Consider the following 16,276-nt stretch of genomic DNA (forward strand, 5'->3'; position numbering starts at 1 on the left):
ACACTCCAATAGTTATCTTCCAATTTAAAAAATTTCAAGAATGTGATATGTTTATGTGACAGTCATCCGAACATCACCGCCACTTCACATAAATTGACTTTCTATGGAAAATACTCTCACTATTCAGCATTGACTAAAAAAGGATTAAAAAAGGGAAAAAGGGAAAACAAGGCCACTAACATGACTTAGTGCTTATCACTGAAATCTGAACAAAGATTGGACTGTAACAAGAAGAAGGATACCCACCCGGTGACGATTACAAAATAAATTAAAAGAAAATAATGAAAATGGAGAGGATAAGTCATAAGTAAAATGTTTTATTGGGCAGTGGACCCACAAGAAACACGCTTAGAGGTTAAGGACAATTTAAAAATAAAATTTGTCGGTGGATTTATGGATTTTTGATAGACAGCCAGTGCCAAAGCCAACCCAAAGACCAAGCTAAGGCTGTAGTCTACGCAAAATCTGCAGCAGGTGCTAGAAGGCTTATCTTTTTTTATCTTACTTGCTCTTGAGGGTTGTCCGCTGTGTGCTCGGTTTACGTATTGGAGATTTCAGAGAGAGCGAGAGGGAGAGAGAGAGAGATTTGTGCGTGTCTCTGTCTGATCAAAATGAACGGTGTTGATGCGTATGGTGTGATGGAGGCGCAGTACATACGGAGGCATCATAGGCACGAGCCCAGAGAGAATCAGTGTACCTCTGCCCTGGTCAAGCACATCAGAGCTCCTGTTCATCTCGTAAATAAACTTTCTGTTTACCTTCCGATCAATTCTTTCAGTTTCTTTTACTGGCTTAACTGACACCGTTTGATTTGGTTGACTTTGTTGCATGGCCTCTTTATTCTGAATTAGAGACAGATCTGAATAATAATTGGAAATTGAATTGTGATTTGGTTCAGTTTACTACATCCGACAAGTCTGCTTCGCTTTTTCTCAATTATGGAATTTCAAATGGTGTATTTGCAGGCTTCTCAAAAAAAAAAAAAAACGGTGTATTGTCAGGGATTTTTTAAATTTTATTTTGAACTTGATAAACTTTCTTCTGATGAAGTTTACTGAAAATTTCACGTATCTTTTTTCCGCTTGGTTACCAAGAAAATGCATGACCGAAAAGCCTTTTTTTTTACTAAAAAATTTTCATCATTTACCAGCATGTTACGAATTAAAAGAATAAACAAAAGTTAAGTCACTTTTTTCTAAGATCGCCTTCTATTTTAAACCTTTGATATTTTGTTCGGTTTTTTTGTTTTTTTATTTTGTTTTTGTGGACTAATAGTGTGGTTAATTGATCAGGTATGGTCTTTGGTAAGGCGATTTGATCAGCCACAGAAGTACAAGCCATTCGTTAGCAGGTGTGTGGTTAATGGGGACCTTGGAATTGGTAGTGTTAGAGAAGTGAATGTCAAATCTGGGCTTCCTGCGACCACCAGCACTGAAAGGCTGGAACTTCTTGACGATGAAGAGCACATCCTCGGAATCAAAATTGTTGGCGGTGATCACAGGCTTAGGGTATAATACTTTTACTCCCAGCTCTTCTCATTTTCTATAGGTTCCGTTGTATCTACTACTTATTTGTGCAAGTGTCTTTGTTAGTTCAATTAAGGCTCAAATAGTCAAATTTAGTGTAGCCGAAGCCTGAATTGTCGTTAAAGGAAAATATTTCTTGTAATTTTGGCTTGGCGGGTTATGAGTATGTACTACTATGTAGACTCTTATGAATTGTGATTATTGTTTATAGAGTAGAAATAACAATAAATTTCCGCTTCTAAGGTTGTTGGAGGGAACTATTTTGTAAAACACACCCTTTAATTGTTGGCAGGTCATGATTTTTTAAAATGTTTCCCTTACTAACGAGCTTTCTTATCGTTTGTTAAATTTACAGAACTACTCTTCGATCATGACTGTCCATCCGGAGATCATCGACGGGAGACCTGGGACGCTGGTAATTGAGTCATTTGTAGTAGATGTTCCAGAAGGAAACACAAAGGATGAGACATGCTACTTTGTTCAGGCCTTGATCAGGTGCAATCTCAAATCTCTGGCTGATGTCTCTGAGAGGATGGCGGTGCAGGACCGAACTGAACCAATCAACCAATTCTGATGGGAGAACTACGGTGTGCATGACATGATGGTTCTAGATTCCCAGAATCTTTTTAGGGATTTTCTTGGCAGAAGTTTTGAACACCATGCTAGCTTGTGCCTTTCCATCTTGTGGGAGACCCTTTACACTTTCTGCCTGCTTTTGCTTCCGTTTGTTTTCTGTTTCAACACTGCCCTTTCCATCCATTTAGTACCAAAATATAGGTTCTTTCGGTAAAGTTTCCATGAATTCCAAGGATCCCAGTGTTTTTGCTTTTACAGTTTTTTTCCCTCTCTTTTCCCCTTTCGGTGCGTGGTGTTATGTTATATATTATACATGTATCTGTAAATATTTTATGTTTATTTAACAAGTAGTTGGTGCCTTGCACCAGTGGCTTGCTTCTTGTAGTTCCAGCTTCTAGGTACAGGAAGGATTCAGCAGAGACCCCAAGGTGGCAGTAGAGCTTTGTTGCTTGTTTTGTACATATTCTTGTCTTTCTCAGTGAATTACTGCTTGCCTTTTGTTTTTCCGTGTGTTCTGCTGCTCTTTCAATTACTTACTTAAACAGCGGTGTTATTTTATCTTTGTATGGAAAATATCGCAGGTTTTTTCGGTGTACCTTTGGTTGACTTTGACTCGTGTGTAATTAATTTAAGGACTATCAGACGGTTGCAATTGTTGCTGATGCAAGATTGTTAAAATTAGCAATTGTTGCAATTTTAGTATGCGACCGTACGATAAATTTGTAAATTAACGGACCCTTGATGGCTCAATGAATAGATTCATCGTAGATTGTGATGAGTAATAAAGCAACGTTATTGATGAGGATATGATGAATTACCCTTTTCCAAAGTGCGGAAGCGGAAGGTTTGTTGGTCATTGTTGGCGTGTGACCCAAGAAGTGGGAGAAAAGGACAAAGAGGTCTGTGACATCGGGTAAAAAGAGAAGACTGAAAATTGAAAATCCTCATTAGGAAGGCCTAGGAAACTGCCCTCCAAGAGGCTGGAGTTGCATGCCGAAGTATTGTCGTTAGATGGTAAATGGAATGATTGAGAGAATACGATGGCGCAATAACTCCTGGGCATTTTATAGAAGCTAACCAAAAGTAGTAACTTGAGAACACGCTATAAAGCAGGGATGGAGTATGAACTTACATCAATACATCACTTCTATTCCAGCCAATACAGTTTGTGGCACATAAATTAGAAGTCAGTGAGTTTTTCGGATCTGATCGGTAACTGTGTTATCTTTCATCCTAGAGTCTATCATCTAAAACGCATACAAACACACAATTATGCTATTTTTCCACTAACGTTTACATCTTTAGCCTAGAATCAGAAAAAAGCCAGTTACACGAACGCCAGTTATTGCCAGCAATCATTGCAGGAGCACTCACCTTCTCTAAAATGATGGAAGCGAGCACCATCACGGAGGAAAATCTCTCGGCCTCGTACCAACGACATGTATTTCGCTGCAGTATGGCAATCAGAGCAAACTCTTGTGTTCTTAATCACCCTGATTGGTGCTCTGCTTTTTGTCTTCATCAGTCCATACACGATAGCTAATTTCTCTGTATGACTCAACAGCACCTTCCCCTTTTCTTCTTCGTCGATGTCTTGATATACACACCTGGTGTCTGGCACATAACCAAGTTTCTTCATTTCAGAAACCAAATGATATAACTCAAAATATATTTCTCCCGTTGCTGGATGTGGCGCTCCTTCGGCAGAGAACACGTGAACTATCTGATCGATTTGAATCCAGCTCCATACGAGTACACTTTTAACTCCTACCTCATCCATCGAATGTCTAAGACGTTCAACATCCTCCCATCTATTTGACATAGCAAGCAAGTTCATCATTAAATTGTAATTAGCAGAATTACATGGCTCTAACTTGAAAAGTCTCCTTGATGCAATTTCTGCATACTCCAAGTGTCCATGGATTCGACAAGATCCCAGAAGGGCACCCCAGATGGTAGCATCTGGCTTGAATGGCATTGTTCTAATGAAGTCCCAAGCTTCATCAAGATAACCAGCTTTTCCAAGAAGATCCACCATGCACGAGTAGTGCTCTATGGTTGGTATTATGTTATAATCTGTGCTCATACTGTCAAAATACTTCCACCCTTCTTCAACTAAACCAGAGTTCTTACAAGCAGCGAGGAGAGCCGTGAAGGTTATAGCATCTGGTTGGAAACCCGTTTCAAGCAATTCATGAAAAAGTAAAATTGCCTCTTTTCCATTGCCATAAATGGCAAACCCCATGATCATGCAATTCCAAGATGCTAATGTTTTGTTTGCACTCTTTCTGAAAACCTCACGAGCACTTTTCAAATTGCCGGATTTACTGTACATGTCAATTAGCCCTGTGGCCACATATGCATCTTCGATGAAACCGTTTTTCAGACAAAGGCAGTGTATCTCTTTACCATTCTGCGGCAAACCTAGGCCTCCACAAGTTCGAAGTAAGCTGGACATAGTTGTAGAGTTGGGCTTGATATCTTCTTGTTGCATTTGGATGAAAAATTTAAGAGATTCCCTATAATTTTCATTTTGCAAACTGCCAGATATTAAAGAGGTCCATGTAACCACATTAGGATAGATTCCTGAATTTTTCATATGATGAATGATGGCCAAAGCTTCCTTACTCTGGCCCCAAATTGAATAACCAGATACCAGACTGTTCCAAGAAACTAAGTCAGGTTTAATTTCTTCCTCCTCCATCTGATTCAACATTTTTTTGGCATTGACTAAAAGGCCCTTGAAACAATAACCTGATATTAGGGAGTTCCAAGCTACAATATTCCTGTTCTTCATATTATCAAAAACTTCCTGAGCATTTTGTAAGCAATCATTCTTTACGTACATATCCATCAATGAAGTTCCAACATATAAATCATAGTCAAGTCCATTTCTTAAAATATAGCCATGACTCTCTCTCCCATATTTCAAGAGCCTCAATTCAGTAACTGCCTGAAGAACAACACTGACAGAACTACCATTTGGCCTGAATCCTAAACTCTGCATTCCACGCAAAAGTGTCAGGACATTTTGGTAAGAGCCATGAGTGAAATGACCTGACAAAAGGCAATTCCAGGTTATTATATCTGGTTGTATTCTGGATGAATTCATTTTATTGAAAAGGGACCAAGCGACATCCACATAACCAAGTCCAGTGTAACTCGAGATCATCGAGTTCCATGAAGATAAATTATGATCCTTCATCGAATCAAAAACTCTCGTTGCCAGTTCAAGTTTGTTGTTTCTAGAGTACATGCTAATCAGGCAATTGCATACCGACAAATTTGATTCCAATGCAGATTTTAAAACATACCCATGAATTTGCTTTCCTTCATGAAAAGCTCCCACTTTTGCACAAGCTTGTAGCATCTTCACAATTGTTCTGCTAATAGCTTTTGCTGACGAAAACTGCATTTCTCGAAACAATTTAATGGCATTTTCCCATTTCTCATTCCTCAAGTTTACCATGATTATCTCGTTCCACAATAGATCATCTTCAAGATCTGACACTTCACTGAATAATTTATTAGCACTTTCTACATCCCGACACTTCCCATAAAAATTCATCAATGCACACTTCAAATGCACATCAAAATCAAAACCTCTCTTGATCAGACTGGCGTGAACTTCCACACCCAGCCAAAATGCCATTAGTTTTGTGCAAAGCTTCAAAATTATAGTAAGAATTCTACTACGAAAAATTACACCCTTACCATGCAACTCTCCCCAAACCTCAAGAAGTTCTTGCACTTCCCCGCCAAAACTCTCATAATCTTCCAAAAAAGAACTCCAATCTGCATAACTCCTCGAAAAATACAGAAAGAAAGCTTTTGCAGCTGACGTAAAATCACCAAATTCCAAGTAATGAAAAATCAAACTTTTAACCATGTCATCAGAATTCCAAATCTTTCCCATTTTTATCATCTGGGCATGCTTAGATTTAACTGAACTCAGACATCTGAACTTATTTGTTTCATTCAAGAAACAAAAACCTGAGGAAATACAAGAGAGTTGAGCTTGTTTGGCAAGGGTATCTGTGGGAGGAAGAGCAAGAGAAGTTGGTGAATTAGTTATGGAATTTGGCTTGTGAGAGTGCCGATTTTGATTGATGGATGTTCTAGTGTTGAAGTGGTGATAAATTGAATGTAATTTGGGCATGACGATGGCGGTATTTTGTCGGGTAAGCTGTGAAGAACCAACACAGCCTATGTAATATAATAACAAGGCGAAGAAGCTCTCACTTCCCACTGACAGTACAGACACCGCTTTGAAATTTGTAACTTCACATTTTCTTTGTTGATTTTGTGGATGAGGTCTATCCTGAGATTTCGTGCCCTGAAACGGCTCGTTTTCGCCTCCCACCTGAAACGCACCGTTTAATCGTTCGAACATTAAACGTGGAATGATTATTATGTTGATGTGTATCGTCATTACATTACGCGCATGGTAACATAATGCGTTTCGTATGATTGATATTCATTAAAATTGGCCAAAAAATAAAAAATAAAAAATCCCCACTTTACGGATTTCAAAAAGTAATCAAATAGTTTAATGGAGATTTGAAAGCAAAAGTACAAATTATCCTTTCGGCTTTCAAGTTTTTGTTTGCGAGGAGGCCATCACCAAGATGGGGATGCAAAGGTAAAGAGCCTGTTTGCTCTTCAAACCTAACAGTGCTGTATAATAATGTAGAGCAGGCAACTCAAAGTTTGTTTCCACCCCAACGAAGGCCCCCAAGCCTAGTTTGCCTACACATTTTGGTGGCATGGCAATTTTGGAAGCCCTTGAGGGGTAGTCAACAACCAGTGACTTGAAGTTGAAGTTGAGGGCCATGCTCATCGGATTGCCTCATTAACTCAGCCTCAGCTTCTTACCATTTATAGCCACCACTAAGAATATGTTGTTGGAGAAATTCTTTTTATCAAATAGTCTCAGAGACAAAATATAAAAAGTAAATATCCGTCAGTCAACATCAACATTCAACAAGAGTGAAGCAGCTACATATTCATTCATAATCTCATTGAGTCCGCGCAAAAACCATTCCAAATATCCATATCCAATGGAGCATTACACAAGTTGGAAGGACTGATCTATTTCTTATCCATTCATCAATTTGTCAATCAAGGTTCTTATGATTGCTCTATTTTCTCTAGCTCTTGAAACATTTTCTTGATTTCATCATGCATCTTACAGAATACCGAGGTCAACCGAAAAAAAAAAAACACCAGAGGCTTATTTAAAACGACTATATTTTATGAACAAATTTAACCGACAGTTAAATGATTACAAATATTCCATGCAAATGATTACAATGAAGCCAGAGACTCTTCTATTCGCACTTTTGTGTTGAAATATTTTTTATTCGTTGGTGACATGGTAAGGGTCAAAAGCACATTCTTGACTCTAGCTCTGAGCTAGCACACTCTTAACTCTAGCCATGACGTAGCCCGCTGTAAGCGTGTTGTGTTTGTTGTATATTTAATTAACACGTGTGGAAGCAAAATAAATAAACAAACACCGCTGCACTTCCCACACCAAGGTATCAAGTAATATCACAATGATGCCACGGAAAAATTGGATCTTGAAAATCATGAATTTACAACACTCATCCAATGAAAATCTATACGCTAATCTCAAATGACAAAAGGCCACAGTTTGGAATAACTTTTCTTCCCAATAAAAATGGCTCTACTTTGTTCTGAAAAAGACATATTCGGAACTGATAATGTGTTCTTCTATCCTCCTGTATCTATATGTTATAACAACCCACTAACTGACAATTGCAATGGTTGCATAATCTGAAAAGGCTATCACAAAATGCAATACACATTACACTAGAATACCCAAAACACAGTGCCCTAAAATAGAAGAGTCAGTTTATCTTTTAAAGTCTATTAGTTTAAGGTCTATTATTACTTCCACAAACATCTTGATTGCATAGGAAGTTTTCTCAAAATACAATGACTCGAAATCATGAGGCTTGTTCAGCCATTTCACCATAAGTTTTTAGATCATGACAAATTTCATATCTATGATAAATCCATTAGCTCTCTCCCAGGAAAAAGTACAGTTCCTAGTCAACCATTTGTAGAACATTCCACTTGCAATAGTCTGTCTAGCTCTGAAAGACAACTAATGTTTTCACTATATTAACAAAAAGCATTAACTATTACACATCAGAAACATAATACATGATTTATCATTCCCCTTTAGCTGGCAGTTTCCCATATTGATTTAGTTGATGATTAGGTTTCAGGCCTTACATTTTTGAAGACCGATGGCAAATACCATTGATACTCTGAAAGCATCAGCCAAGACAAATGATGACAGCTTTTATACCTCTAGTTTGGGACCTTCAGCACATAGAGACAATTTGCACCTTCTTTTACCAGCGTTCTCTTGGCCTACCATCAGGAAACACAGGGGCTAGCACCTTTTCTTTTTTCTTCACAGAGCTATCTACCAGTTTAGCTGATTTGTTTTCTCCAATCTTTACAGTTCCATAATCTTCATCAAAATCTGGAGGCATATCATCATCTTCATCACTCCAATCATCTTCATTGCCATCATCAACATCATCAAACTGACCATCAGTCATATAATCATCAATTGACCAGTCCTCTCCATCCTCACCACTTCCCTCTTCTGGTTCATCAGTCCTGTCAGAGTAGTGATCATCTTTCTGGGGAGCACCTCTCTTTGGAAATCTAGGAACAGAGACAAGCGCGCGGAATTTCTCTTTGATAACCAACAGTCGATCCTTATCTATCAATTGGGAATCACGGTAAGCTTCCCTGAGGAAAACTGAATCTCTATCCCCTTTCAAGGAGACATAGAACATATCAGGGTGCCTTATCAGCATTCCCCTTACTTGCTGAGAGAACCTAAACTCCTCTCTGAAATGAGTAAGGTGATCCACAAGAGTTTTCTTCTCAACAGTGAGGCTCAAAATCTCATGAACAATTCCACAAGCATGCTTTTCTTTCTCTGGTGTTCCTGGCCTTAATCCTGAAAAATCTGAATAAGGGGATATATATGGCATATCTCTAAACTGACAAATTCTTCTCGTTTCACCCTTGGAAAGATTAAGACCCTTTGGAAGCTTCACTCTATTGAACTTAAGTGGTCTATCAATAATCAAATCTTTTTCTTTCAACTCTCTGATTCGATTTTCCTCCGCAGCTAATTCTGCAGCTGATACAGCAAGCTGGGGGTCCCAATGTGTTAATTCTAACGCAGGGCCTCTCTCAGTTGCAACAACACGGAAATATTGGGGGTACCTATGACAAATTGTGTCACGAAACTCAAGCGGTAGCCCAAGATCAGTCTTTAAATGGGCAATTTTCTCCAACAAAATCCGCTTCTCTAGTGACATCATCAACAATTTCCTCAATTTAGTAACCAACAAATCTTCCATTTCATTCCTAACCTTCACCTCTTCTAAGTAGAGCCTTTCAGCTTCTGGTGTCAATTTGAACCGCAATGAATAAACCCCTTCTTCTATGATTTCGAACACAGCAGGGAACTTCCTCAACAAGGCAATAAACCTACGCTTTTTTGTGAGACCCAAATCTCTTCTGAACCTACCCAATTGCTTAAGGGACATAATTCTATCAGGTTGACTTACTAAAATCTTCCTAATCTTTGACACCAATTTGAGCTTCTTGTCCCTTTGAATCACATTATCAAAGGGAAGCTCTTTCCTTCTCTTCACAGAAGCTCTAACTGGAGCAACGGGTATGTGAGGTTTGTTAACATTACCCGGAGAACCGAATCTTTTGTGTAAAACCAAACCTTTACCCCAAAACTGAGACTTTTCAACTTGCGTTGTTGAGGCTGAGAGGTGGGATTTTACATAAAGTTTGGGCTTTTCAAGGAAGGGAGATTTGTAAGAGAGGAATAAGGGAAAGGATGGAGACGGTGTGGCTTTAGCGGAAGAAAGAAACAGTATGGGCTCCATTTTTCAAGTTTACTGTAAATAAGGGTAAATAAAAAGGGCAACTCCAAGCTCATAAACAGAGACAGAGGAATTACCTGCCTTCTTTGGTCTCAGTTTGGAGGCCGAAGCTCGTTCTGTGAAGTGAAATGAATAAATAATTTGATTAGGGTTTATGAACAAAAACCCTTTGCAGTGCAAAGACTGATATTTCTGTTGGCAATGAACGAAGAATTGAGGATATCGTCACTTGTCTTGTCTGCACTTCAATATACTTGTGAAAAATATCAAGGCTATAATTGTCTTTAATGCCAAAAAAGTTACAACAACGGTTCGGTCCTTGTACTCTTGATAATATTTTATAATATTAAGCTTAAATATTCGAGTTTCTCAATAAAGACTTAGTTTTGATTTTTAGTTAATCGATAGACAATAAATAGAGTCCGTATAACTGGTTTTCGTCCGGGCGCTCTATTTTATGGAGCTGGCTAAGTTAAGATTCTGTAACTTACAAATCCAACTGTAGCCAACTCTTATTGCCTGCATTTGCACGGTTTTTCTCTCTCCTCAGGACACGTGTGCTGCTTCCATTGGGTGTGTACGTTACAGATTCTGTAACGTAGATTGGTCCCTATTATATATATATGAGTGCTGCTATGTATCGAGAGGGACGAGAGAAACGGCAGCAGTTGCTGCCGTTTCGCCTCTCGTTCATCTCACTCGTTAAAACATTAAAAAAATAAAAAAAAAATTTTGAATAAAGAAATGGCATGTGAAATCTAGCAGGCTTTCACTTTCCTGAACTTTCACTTTCCTCTCTCACGCAAATCACTATCTTCTCAACTGTTCACGGCCTCCTCCCTCTCCAGCCAGCCTTTCACGAACTGCTCACGACCATTAAAATGAAACATTTAACACAAATAGAAGTGATGACAAGATGTATCGGCTCATTTTTTAAATACGAAAATCAATTGAAAATTAAATGAAGTCTTAATAAATCAACCTAGGGTTACTGATGAGCAAAAAAATATTAGAGTTGGATGATCTGCTTTGTCTATAATTATTGATGAGTAACAACAAAGTTTAAAATTTTTAGATGTCACGTCGCCACACATAACTATAAAAGCCTTCCTTATGAGAGCCTAATAATTCAAGTTCGCCCATTTTACACCCACCTGAAAATCAATCGTAAGCGCTGCCTAGTTACTTATACATTGGGATCATCCATATGGTGGCAGCTTATGACATGCATATCTATTTAATTATCTGCTTCTCTTGTAATTAATGGCTATATATCACCACCTGCTTCCTTTTCAATATTGCTTCTTTAATTCTCTTGTCATTGCGAATCCTTGCCTCTGCAAGTGTTTATAGTTTACAATTCCAATCCTGAAACTGGAAAACCAAATCCTGAAGGCTATGCTTACAGTTCCAAAACGAAAAACAAAACCAACTGATAATGGTCGAGTTTCCAAATCAAAACCTGAGGATGGCACTTCTGGATACCACCTTGATAAATCCAAATCCGAGACTGAAACTACAACTTAGCATATTACATGTGGCCGTTTTAATGAAAAAAAAAAAGGTATGTACTTTAATTTGTTCTACAATCCGAAATATTTTTGCCGGAAGCCGTGAGGGAGAGAGGATGTCGACCAGTTGAGAAGATGGTGATATTTGCGTGAGATAATGATGATTTGCGTGAGGGAGAGAGGAAAGTCAGAGCTGGAGATCAATTGATAAGTTTTCCCTTTGCACGCAATGATAAAACACTCTTTCTTTATTCATTCTTTTATTATTTTAATGTTTTAGGTAGCGAGAGGAACAAGAAGCAAAACAACAACAGAGAATGCCGTTTCTCTCGCATTATCTAGTTCCTCTCGCTCCCTAGCATTTTCCTATATATATATATATATGTGTGTGTGTGTGTATGAATAAATTTAAGACCCCTGGTTGGGCGGTTAGTGTCCTTTGACCCCAAGCGTTTTAATGTCAATAGGTTTTTATTTTTTAACGACCAGTTTAATGCAAATGAGTACTTCCGTCCTTAATTGAGTGATCATATAATATTAGGGATCCGTGTGGGAACCCAAAACCAAAAGAATGAAACGACATGTCGAAGTAATGACAAGTGAAAATCAGACCCGTCGTAAGTATAATCTGTTTACAAACGCTATGAAGGAAGCTCTTTTCCATCCAAATCCCTCTACCTTTTGAATTGGCCGTTAGACAAAACACAGAAATGGCGAAAAGGAGAGACCGCCGAGTTGCACCGAGCCCGGGCCGTCCTAAAAACCGAGTCGAATCGGCTGCTCGATTAGACCAGTTCAGCGACTCAGCTTCCGATCGCAAGCTCATCACCATTTTCGTTATCTTCTTCATCGTGATTCCCACCGTGTCCGTACTCTTATACTGTACCAAATACTCTACACGCGCCAACCGTTCGGCGACTCACATGCATCAGCGAGGACTCGTCAAAACTGATGTGAATTACCAAGAAATCCTCACGGTGAGTACTGCTTGTATTCTACTCTTATGAGTTATGATGTATTCTACTGTTATCTTATTTATAATCTCCTATATGAAACGCTGTGTTAATTGAAATTTTACCGAGTATTTCAGGAGAATTCAAAGGTTTCAGAGAATGCGTCCCATCGGTATTACACGTATCCCGTATTGGCCTATATTACTCCATGGTCAGTTCACTAAACGGCTTCATTTAGATTTTGATGTTTAATTACTGTGGTTTCAAATTGTCTGAGCTTATTGTGTTTGGTTGTTAATATGATGTTCCTTGCAGGAATTCTAAGGGCTATGAACTGGCCAAGATGTTCAATTCTAAATTTACACACTTATCACCTGTTTGGTATGATCTCAAGAGGTATGTCCATCTGATACCTATTATCGACCTGGCACTGACTGTGCTTGTTTTAAGACTATCACTGGATTTTCTGAATGCCTAAGAATTGTGGCTAAATTTCCTTAATTTTAAAAGTATAAACAGAGTTGACAGTATGAGAAGGGGGGGGGGGGGTGCTTCTGCTGTCTCTAGACTTAATTGATGCTGGCATCTCAAACTACAGAAGGGGTTTTTTAATATGTGTGTGCTGTATGTAGTAAAGTTGGGAACATAACAATTCTGTGTTTCATAGACTGTTGTATGACTTTCTGTTGCCAGCCAGGGAACTAGCTTAATCCTGGAAGGAAGACATAATGCAGATGCAGGATGGCTTTTGGAGCTTAGAAAAGGAGATGCCCTGGTAATAGAATTGGCCGAGTGTTCTGTCTTTTTTTTTTTTTTTAACTTTTCCCCTTTGGCAGTTGGAACATATGAAACTTACAGCTAAAGAAGGTACTTAAAATTGGTTGGTTTAATCATGCAATTAGACATCCATTTTTAAACATTCTCATACGAATGTCATTAGATTCATTTATCGTTTATGGGAAACATTGTCTCTCTCTCAATATCTAGATCATGGTTAGGTAGCTATTAATTTTTGACAAACCTGCATGGATTATTTAAATCTTGTGAAGTTCTACTGTTTTGATGTGTTAGGTGTTACCCAGAGTGGTTCTGGAAGCATTTCCAAAGGAGCTTCTCAGAAAGAAGAAACTGAGGGACAAAGCCATTGACCTTATATTAACAGAGTGCAAGTAGGCTGCCAGTTCCTATATTTCTTTTTACTTCCTCTCCAATTTAGGGGTGTGATAGGAAATTGATTTGGTGATTATATTTCTATAATGATACGCCGGGTTCTTAACAATAGATCATTTTTATGTTGTTTAACCTCTCATTCTTATCATTAGAAGTGTTGTTATTCCGTGTGAATTGAGGACTTTGATCCCCTGGTCTCTACAATTATAAATGGACATGATTGGTTTTTGTGCCAGTGGGGTGTCCTCTATCATCAGTGATCTGAGTATTTGCTTTTGATTAGTTTGAGAAAAAAAAACATGTATTTAGTTGTTTATACACTGAGATCTGTGTGGATCCTCCCCTTTTGGAAACAGGGAAATGGAATATGATGGTATAGTGCTAGAGTCTTGGTCCACGTGGACAGCTTATGGCATTTTGCATGATCCAGAATTGCGGAATATGGTAACTGTTTACTAATGTATAAAACTTTTTTTTTCTTTAATATTTGAACAGTTTGGAGATTTCCATAATTAGTTTCTGGACTCTTACTGCTCAACTTTGTAATCCACCCAACCTTGCTCATCTGATCAGTGATATCTGAAAGTGACAAATCCTCTTCTTTTGAAAACTCAGGCACTAGAGTTTATAAAACAACTTGGAAATGCGCTGCACAGTGTGAACTCAGTGAGAAACAGGAAGCAACATTTGCAGTTGGTCTATGTCATAGGTCCACCACATTCAGAGAAGTTCCAACCACATGACTTTGGGCCAGTGGATCTGCAGAGCTTGAGTGATGCCGTAGATGGTTTCTCATTAATGACTTATGACTTCTCAGGTCCCCATAACCCTGGTCCTAATGCTCCACTGAAGTGGATAAGTTTTACCCTGCAGCTGCTCCTTGGTAGCCCTGGCATTGGCACTCGTAGCTTAGCTAGGAAGATATTTCTTGGCATCAATTTCTATGGAAATGATTTTGTCCTTTCAGAAGGTATGCTGTTTTTTTTTTGGCCCCATTTTTTGGAGATTGGTTTCTTTGTAAAGTAGCCATAGAGAGGCTCTCGTTCATATAATGGAATTGCAGCATCAGGTGGTGGAGCCATCACTGGAAGGGAGTACCTCAACTTATTGCAGAAGCACAAGCCTGCACTCCAGTGGGAAAAGAACAGTGGGGAGCACTTCTTCTTCTTCTCTGATGAAAATCAAGTCAAGCATGCTGTGTTTTACCCTTCATTAATATCAATTTCCATGCGACTAGAGGAAGCTAAGTTATGGGGAACTGGCATTGCCATCTGGGAAATTGGGCAAGGTTTGGATTACTTTTTTGATCTACTGTAACACCAACTACTACGGTTCTTCTTCTAACACTGTAAGTATAATTTTAGGTATTCCTTTATATTTTTATCTTTCCAGTAAAAAAGGTAACTAACATTTGAAAGACTCCTTATAAAATCTACATTTAGGCATGGGCTCTGTAAATGCCACCTAGACTATTGGCCAGCTGTAGCATTTTCTTTCCTCTGTCATCGGAGAAATGAGTTCTGAGTTGTAGGCATGTAAAATTAGGCTTTAATTTTAAGGGTAATTATCCGACAACTTTTTATTTTTTTACTTTTTAAAAAATATACATTTTTTTTTAGAGAATCCCACCTAATGTTTACAAAATGTGTCATTATTCTATTGATAAATGTGTCATTATTTTATTGCGATTTAGACTAACAGAACATTGATAAAATGACAGACTATTTTACCTCTTAATGTAAAACTACAATTTCAAAATGACCAAAAAAAAAAAAAGTTAGAAGACTTCGGTTTTTCTTTGCAATTTAGGTGTTAAATAATAAATGAAACAAAATAATCAGTTTTATAATGCAACAAGATAATCAAATTTACAATTCAATTCAATCTTCCAAAATCGAACGAATCACCAGAATCATCAACGACCATCCCTTTTCTGATCAACCACTGCACCCAAAACTCTTCCAATGCATCCTAGAAACAACTTCCCTTTCCTCAACTCTCATTGGGAACGTTCTAGGCCACCTCTTAGCCGCTCACTCGAATGGCTTTAAAGCCCTCAGATTCTTCAAATTCATCCTTCAACAACCCCAGTCCACTCCAACCTCTCGAGCTTTTGAAAAGAACCTTCACATCCTCGCACGTATGCGCCATTTCGATCAAGCTTGGGAGCTAATGACACAAGTGCAACGCACTCACCCTTCGCTGCGCGCACTCAAGTCCATGAGCATCATGCTGTCAATAAATCCGAGATTTCAATCCTATGAAGAAACCCTCGATGCACTTGACAGGATGGAGAGGGAAGTTTTTGTAGGGATAAGGAAATTCCATAGCGAAGAGTTTAATGCACTTCTTCAAGCATATTGCACTCAAAAGGAAATGAAAGAGGCAAGGCCAGTGTTTGTAGAATTGTTCTTGCGCTTTGCTTCCAACAACAAAACTATGAGCATTTTGCTCCCGGGGTTGAAGGAATCTGGGGATGTAACGGCAATGAAGATATTTTACCATGAAATGGTACTTCGAGGATAATCGATTTCCTTCCCTCTTCGCCCAGCTCAAATTTGATGAGCCGGGTGGACGGATGA

General features: G+C 38.5%; 4 protein-coding genes across 5 annotated transcripts; 2 read left to right on the forward strand and 2 right to left on the reverse strand.

Moving 5' to 3' along the window:
* The first annotated feature begins 363 nt into the window (after nucleotides 1–363).
* Nucleotides 364–2,668, forward strand: LOC18049819 (abscisic acid receptor PYL9). Its single transcript, XM_006444807.2, has 3 exons — nucleotides 364–737; nucleotides 1,293–1,508; nucleotides 1,882–2,668. The coding sequence occupies exons 1-3, from the start codon at nucleotides 612–614 to the stop codon at nucleotides 2,098–2,100; spliced, it is 561 nt and encodes a 186-aa protein (XP_006444870.1). The 5' UTR covers nucleotides 364–611; the 3' UTR covers nucleotides 2,101–2,668.
* A 108-nt stretch (nucleotides 2,669–2,776) lies between these two features.
* On the reverse strand, nucleotides 2,777–6,383 carry LOC18049820 (pentatricopeptide repeat-containing protein At4g01030, mitochondrial). The gene has a single exon (XM_024188230.1). It carries the CDS (start codon nucleotides 6,259–6,261, stop codon nucleotides 3,445–3,447), a length of 2,817 nt encoding a protein of 938 aa, XP_024043998.1. The 5' UTR covers nucleotides 6,262–6,383; the 3' UTR covers nucleotides 2,777–3,444.
* Nucleotides 6,384–8,094: 1,711 nt separating this feature from the next.
* On the reverse strand, nucleotides 8,095–10,283 carry LOC112100047 (protein WHAT'S THIS FACTOR 1 homolog). Its single transcript, XM_024187665.1, has one exon. The coding sequence runs from the start codon at nucleotides 10,061–10,063 to the stop codon at nucleotides 8,489–8,491; it is 1,575 nt and encodes a 524-aa protein (XP_024043433.1). The 5' UTR covers nucleotides 10,064–10,283; the 3' UTR covers nucleotides 8,095–8,488.
* A 1,714-nt stretch (nucleotides 10,284–11,997) lies between these two features.
* Nucleotides 11,998–15,267, forward strand: LOC18049821 (chitinase domain-containing protein 1). 2 transcript variants are annotated; one of them, XM_024189427.1, is made up of 8 exons: nucleotides 11,998–12,548; nucleotides 12,662–12,735; nucleotides 12,840–12,920; nucleotides 13,218–13,299; nucleotides 13,596–13,693; nucleotides 14,051–14,138; nucleotides 14,310–14,664; nucleotides 14,764–15,267. In XM_024189427.1, the coding sequence occupies exons 1-8, from the start codon at nucleotides 12,282–12,284 to the stop codon at nucleotides 15,009–15,011; spliced, it is 1,293 nt and encodes a 430-aa protein (XP_024045195.1). In that variant the 5' UTR covers nucleotides 11,998–12,281; the 3' UTR covers nucleotides 15,012–15,267. The 2 variants fall into 2 exon arrangements, with proteins under 2 accessions (XP_024045195.1, XP_006444872.1); XM_006444809.2 differs by having other exon boundaries at nucleotides 14,758–15,139.
* Nucleotides 15,268–16,276: the final 1,009 nt, after the last annotated feature.

The sequence above is a fragment of the Citrus clementina genome, unplaced genomic scaffold, assembly GCF_000493195.1.
Source record: "Citrus clementina cultivar Clemenules unplaced genomic scaffold, Citrus_clementina_v1.0 scaffold_3, whole genome shotgun sequence".
Lineage (NCBI taxonomy): Eukaryota > Viridiplantae > Streptophyta > Magnoliopsida > Sapindales > Rutaceae > Citrus > Citrus x clementina.

Coding starts and splice junctions, on each gene's coding strand:
- LOC18049820 (XM_024188230.1), bottom strand. CDS start 6,261: ATGCCCAAATTACATTCAATTTATCACCACTTCAACACTAGAACATCC.
- LOC18049821 (XM_006444809.2), top strand. CDS start 12,282: ATGGCGAAAAGGAGAGACCGCCGAGTTGCACCGAGCCCGGGCCGTCCT. Junction 12,736..12,839: donor TTGGCCTATATTACTCCATG/GTCAGTTCACTA, acceptor TGTTCCTTGCAG/GAATTCTAAGGGCTATGAAC. Junction 14,665..14,757: donor TGATTTTGTCCTTTCAGAAG/GTATGCTGTTTT, acceptor ATGGAATTGCAG/CATCAGGTGGTGGAGCCATC.
- LOC18049819 (XM_006444807.2), top strand. CDS start 612: ATGAACGGTGTTGATGCGTATGGTGTGATGGAGGCGCAGTACATACGG. Junction 738..1,292: donor TCAGAGCTCCTGTTCATCTC/GTAAATAAACTT, acceptor TTAATTGATCAG/GTATGGTCTTTGGTAAGGCG. Junction 1,509..1,881: donor GCGGTGATCACAGGCTTAGG/GTATAATACTTT, acceptor TTAAATTTACAG/AACTACTCTTCGATCATGAC.
- LOC112100047 (XM_024187665.1), bottom strand. CDS start 10,063: ATGGAGCCCATACTGTTTCTTTCTTCCGCTAAAGCCACACCGTCTCCA.